Source organism: Palaemon carinicauda, unplaced genomic scaffold, assembly GCF_036898095.1.
Source record: "Palaemon carinicauda isolate YSFRI2023 unplaced genomic scaffold, ASM3689809v2 scaffold8, whole genome shotgun sequence".
Taxonomy (NCBI): domain Eukaryota; kingdom Metazoa; phylum Arthropoda; class Malacostraca; order Decapoda; family Palaemonidae; genus Palaemon; species Palaemon carinicauda.
Window position 1 is genome coordinate 607501 of NW_027172093.1, and position 5000 is coordinate 612500.

At 37.5% G+C, this 5000-nt stretch overlaps 1 protein-coding gene across 2 annotated transcripts in view; it reads right to left on the minus strand.

Annotated features, from left to right (window-relative positions):
- The window catches only part of LOC137637509 (lactadherin-like), a 208947-nt gene that overhangs the window by 71122 nt on the left and 132825 nt on the right, over positions 1 to 5000 (minus strand). For both annotated transcript variants that reach the window (XM_068369680.1, XM_068369679.1), the window contains one exon: positions 4336 to 4474. In XM_068369680.1, coding sequence (XP_068225781.1) covers positions 4336 to 4474 — 139 coding nt within the window. The remainder of the gene's footprint in view (positions 1 to 4335; positions 4475 to 5000) is intronic.

The following is a 5000-nucleotide window of genomic DNA, read 5'->3' on the forward strand; positions in this document are numbered from 1 at the left end:
TCCCAAAGCATAGTATTATAAACAAAACTATTTTCCTTTTTACATGATCTGAAGAGAATGATGGATGATAGTTGCCCATTATGTCGTCAGCAGCTTGACAATGGGAAGCTAACGGTACTCCTTCGAAAAAAAGGCGCTAAAGCCGTCAACCTATGTAGTAAACAGATAAACGATGACATCAGTGTAAAGCCAGGCCAAACAGTGCATTAAAATTGTCGTTGCTTATACTACAAATATAGCAAAGGCAAAGAAAAACCCCTCCGATAATAGCATCACTGCTGGTTTTAAACGCAGGTCGTCAGCACAACCTTTCAGCTTCAAAACAGACAGTCTTTTTTTGTGGAACTCATATTTCTGAGGTTAGGAATGAAGGACTGAATTTCACTAAGTTGTGGCCAAGTGTGCACAACAAACTCTTTTAGATGATCTTCATCTTAGAGACGATGATTGGGCTAGACGTGTGTGTGATAGACTAATGCATGTGCATGACCTTCCAGGTGCCGATGTCATTTACCATCGGCAATGCAGTGTAGCATTTTGTTAGGGGAAGTCTGTTCCTCAGAAGTATCCTACTCCAGCAGATACAGCAAAGAAGAAGCAGTAAGTAGGATGTCCTTCAAAATCCAAGCATAGTGGTCGTCCATCACTAGAAGAGCAGACAGAAGCATTCCTGAAAGTCACCCACTATCTCATGGAGAATGATGATGAACAGACCAAATTTGATGACTTGATTGTCAAAATGCCTGAATTCCTTGAGGGATCTGGAGCAGGCCCAAACAGTCACAAGCACATGAAAAGGAAATTGAAAGAGTATTTTGGAGACAATGTTACAGTAACAACTATTAACAGGAAGGAAAACGTAGCAAAAATGAGTCGCACAGCTGAGAGTATCTTATTAAAGTTTCACAGCAGTATATCAGGGGATGAGAAGCAGAAAAATATTGAAGCAGCGTCTAGATTTATGAGGGAGAACATCAAAGCTATGGATACATCTTTTGCAACCTATGAAGTAGAGAGTGTGGAGAAGGTATTACCATACGTACCTCAGAGTTTGAAGGTATTACTGGAAGGTATTGTCAACAACAAAGATGCAGTAAAAATTGAACCAATTGGGCAGGCTACCGTACAAGCAACTAGACCCCGCATTATCCTTGCTCCTCTACAGTTGACTCTGTGTATTCAGCTTCATCACTACTTTGCATTATGTTTCTTAATTGATTCCTTACATAGGCATGGATTTTGTATTTCTTACAGTGATCTGAAAAGTTTTGAAACGGGTGCTGTTGTTAATCATGGAAGAGATATTCCATCTTATGGAGATGAAGTTGTTCAGAATGCAGCAGATAATGTTGACCACAATGTCAAAACACTTGATGACCATAACACATTCCATGGAATGTGCATCATTTCTATGGTTACACTAGGAACCAAGTCACACCAGGCAGTCCCTTAAGTCAATGTCACTTCTCAAGATATTTCACACACAGGTACCATAAATATACAATACTGCCAGGAAGATAAAGAGCCTCTAACACAGTTGAAGTATGATCTTATCCCATTTGTGGCTGCAAGTGATGCTACATCCAATATAGATGTACTTTGGCAAATATCACTACTATTCAGTTCATATCAACCTTCATGGGCAGGCCTTCTACAATTCTTGCATGATAGAATACATCCTGGAAAGTCGTCCACGTTATTCTTGCCATTAATTGATATGAGCTATAATGACACAACATGCATATTCAGCATTACTGAACATGCTAAGCATCATAATGTTACACCAGTCATTACATTTGATCAGCCTTTATACTTCAAAGCACTCGGTATCATTTATGCACAGCTAGTAGGCAGCCCATTAAAGAATGTAGTCCTTCGACTTGGTGAACTTCACACCACTATGAGTTTCTTAGAGAGTATTGGCCATCTCATGGCTGGTGCAGGCTTAAGTGTCTTACTGCAGCTGATATTCGCTCTTCAAGCTGTTGGCCATATGCTAAGTGGCAAAGCCATTTCCAGAGCAATATGAGGCCATCTGTTGTTGTTGTTGTTGTATGCTGCACTCTCCCACATTCTCCTTGTCAAGTCTTAAGATGTTCCTATGCCTTCCAACAAGTGAAACTATTGATAGCAATCCATGATTACATCCAGATGTTGCTGAAGCTGAACAGATGTATGATATACTAATGAAAAATGATGGGTCTGTTACAGTTTCAGATGTTTGCTCCTCTGAGGTGATTTACCTTATTCAGCAGCCTTTTTGCGAGAAGCCAGCATCCCTTACTGACCGTACTGCTAAACTGTGGCTTCAGTATATGAGCATGATACAAATCCTGATGAAATTAATTAAAGTTAAACACCTAGGCCACTGGGAGTTGCATCTGCAAGCAGTAATTGAAATGCTTCCAAATTTGGCTGCATCAGGGAATAATCTTTATGCTAAATCCACCAGGATTTACCTGCAAGAAATTGTCATCTTAGAGTGAAGTCATTCAGATCTGTATGAGAAGTTCACAAGAGGGTTTCCTATTTTTCGAAGGAGTGATAGAACATGGGCAGGATTATCCACAGATCTGATGATTGAACAGGTTTTGATGCATAACAAGAAAACTAGAGGTGGCAAAACAAGAGGATCAGGTATGAATGAGAAACAGACATTGACCTGACTGATGTCCTTGCCTGTATGTTCAGGGGTTTAAAGGACAATGCAAGAACTTACAGGGTTCAGATAAGATGGTGGCGAACAAAGTAAAGAAATGAGTAAAGCTCGCCGGGCTCGTGACACGAAAGATACGAGTACATTGCTACTCCTTTTGATAAGAGTCCCTTTGATTATGAGACAGGTGGTTCGCAGCAGAGGAATATCATAATAGGAATACATACCAGTAGTTCAGTAGATATGAATAATAAGAAAACTATCCCTTTGATTTTGAGACAGGTGGTTCGCAGCTGAGGATTATCATAATAGGAATACATACCAGTAGTTCAGTATATGTGAATAATAAGAAAACTATATGTGAGAGCATATTGAATAAGAGAACAAAAGAACCAGTTACTAAGAACATTTTTAAGCGCACTGACCAAGTAACAACTATAGCAACAAAATTGGCAACTACGATTAATAGTGAGCACATCAGCGGTTGGTGATTTCAACAAAGGCATCATATTCGTATATGTTCAACTTCGAATGATGTATTTATCCACCTGCCCTGTTCGATTAATCTCTCATGATGAGGGAAGCCCAGAAATCAGGTTTTGCCAGTGGCATCTGGTCTGAATTAAGAGAAGCTGACCAAGAAACACTAACAGTGAAGTAAAATATGTATTAGATGGAGGAGCTTTGCTCCACCGCATTCCATGGTCTTCTGGTGTGCTAACTTATAAGGAAATGTGTTTATAAGTGAGATTTCTTGAGTGTCATATGAGGATTAGATCATGATGACGGGTAGATTAAGATGGTTTGGGCATGCTCTTCGGACTCCCTAAGGGAGATTAGTTCACCAAACATTTAACTATGCTCCACAAGTTACGTGTGGAGTTGGAAGACCCAGGCTTACATGGCTTAGGACTATGGAGCGTGAAGTAGGAGAAGATGAATGCATAAGTATAGAATTAAAAGCTCAAGATAGAGACGACTGGCGAAATCTAACCGAGGCCCTTTGTGTTAATAGGCGTAAGCAATGATGATAATGATGATGATGATTATAAACACACACACACACACACACATATATATATATATATATATATATATATATATATATATATATATAGGTTAATACAGTTTGATACATTAACCTGGAAATTCAAAATCTGAGAGAATTATAGTAAAAGAGCAAGTGCATGAACATGTCCCCAGCCCCTTCATACGAATAGAAAGAAAAACTCTGAGTTTATCTACCACATAGTTACTTCATACAAAAGATACTGACAAAGATAACGAAGTAAATTAAAATAAATCAATAACAATTATTTTTAGGATAAACCAGCATTCAAATTTTTAAGTCTCTATAATGTACTATAAGTTATATGCAGTGGTAAAAGCAGTGCTTTTTTTTATTTTTTTTTTTTTAAGGATACATCATCTCCGAATTTCAAAATTTTTGTGTCTAATATGTTTCATTAATGAATCTTAAATAAATCCTTATATAGAGCTTTAATTCTTAAATTTTTCCTGATCAGTTGAGATGAATATGCCGACTCCATTTCGACACTAGTGTTACCTTCCTGGAAAACGGTGGTTAATAAACTAGAGATTATCTAAGACTTCCAGATCAAAAGCAGAAACAGCATCAAGTTGGCCTCATAGGTACAAAGACAGCATGGAATTTTTACCTTGACATCCAAGTAATTCTAATCTCAGTGATGGATGAGCATGCCAGTCCACAACATGGACCCTCACGAATCTTCCAACAAGAGGAGGTTCCACGTAGTTATGCCGAATTTCATGGGAATTTATGTTGGCTGGAAACACCTGCCAATAAGAAAAGAAGACAAGTAAGAAAATCATTCTTTAGCAATTCACAGTAAGATCATGACCAAAAATTAGATATGTGTCCCTTTACTAATGCTAGTTGCTTTTTATGGAAAATTTCTTCTAGAATATTTGGGTAATAAAGAATGAGAGATTTTAAAGCAAATCTGTAAATGTAAGGTAGGGACTATTACAATTCTACTGGTTTGATTTCTTATGAGATTATAGGCACAGATAAAATCCTTTTGGGTTATAAGATACCCAATATACCTGATTTTAAGATTTTTTAAGAGTTGCATCTTTCTTACACTAAATAGAATTTTATCATACTATTCTACTCGCACACAAGTTCAAAGAGCGCTTTTCTTATAAATCTAAAATAATTTCTGAAAAAAACCATACTATGCTACAGAAAAGATTTCAGGACAAAAGCTTCATGAACTTGCATTTTCCAGAAAATCCTATAAAACATAATCTCTCTTTATCAAAGATTTTCCCAAAGGCATCAACACCAAAGTCATCAGAA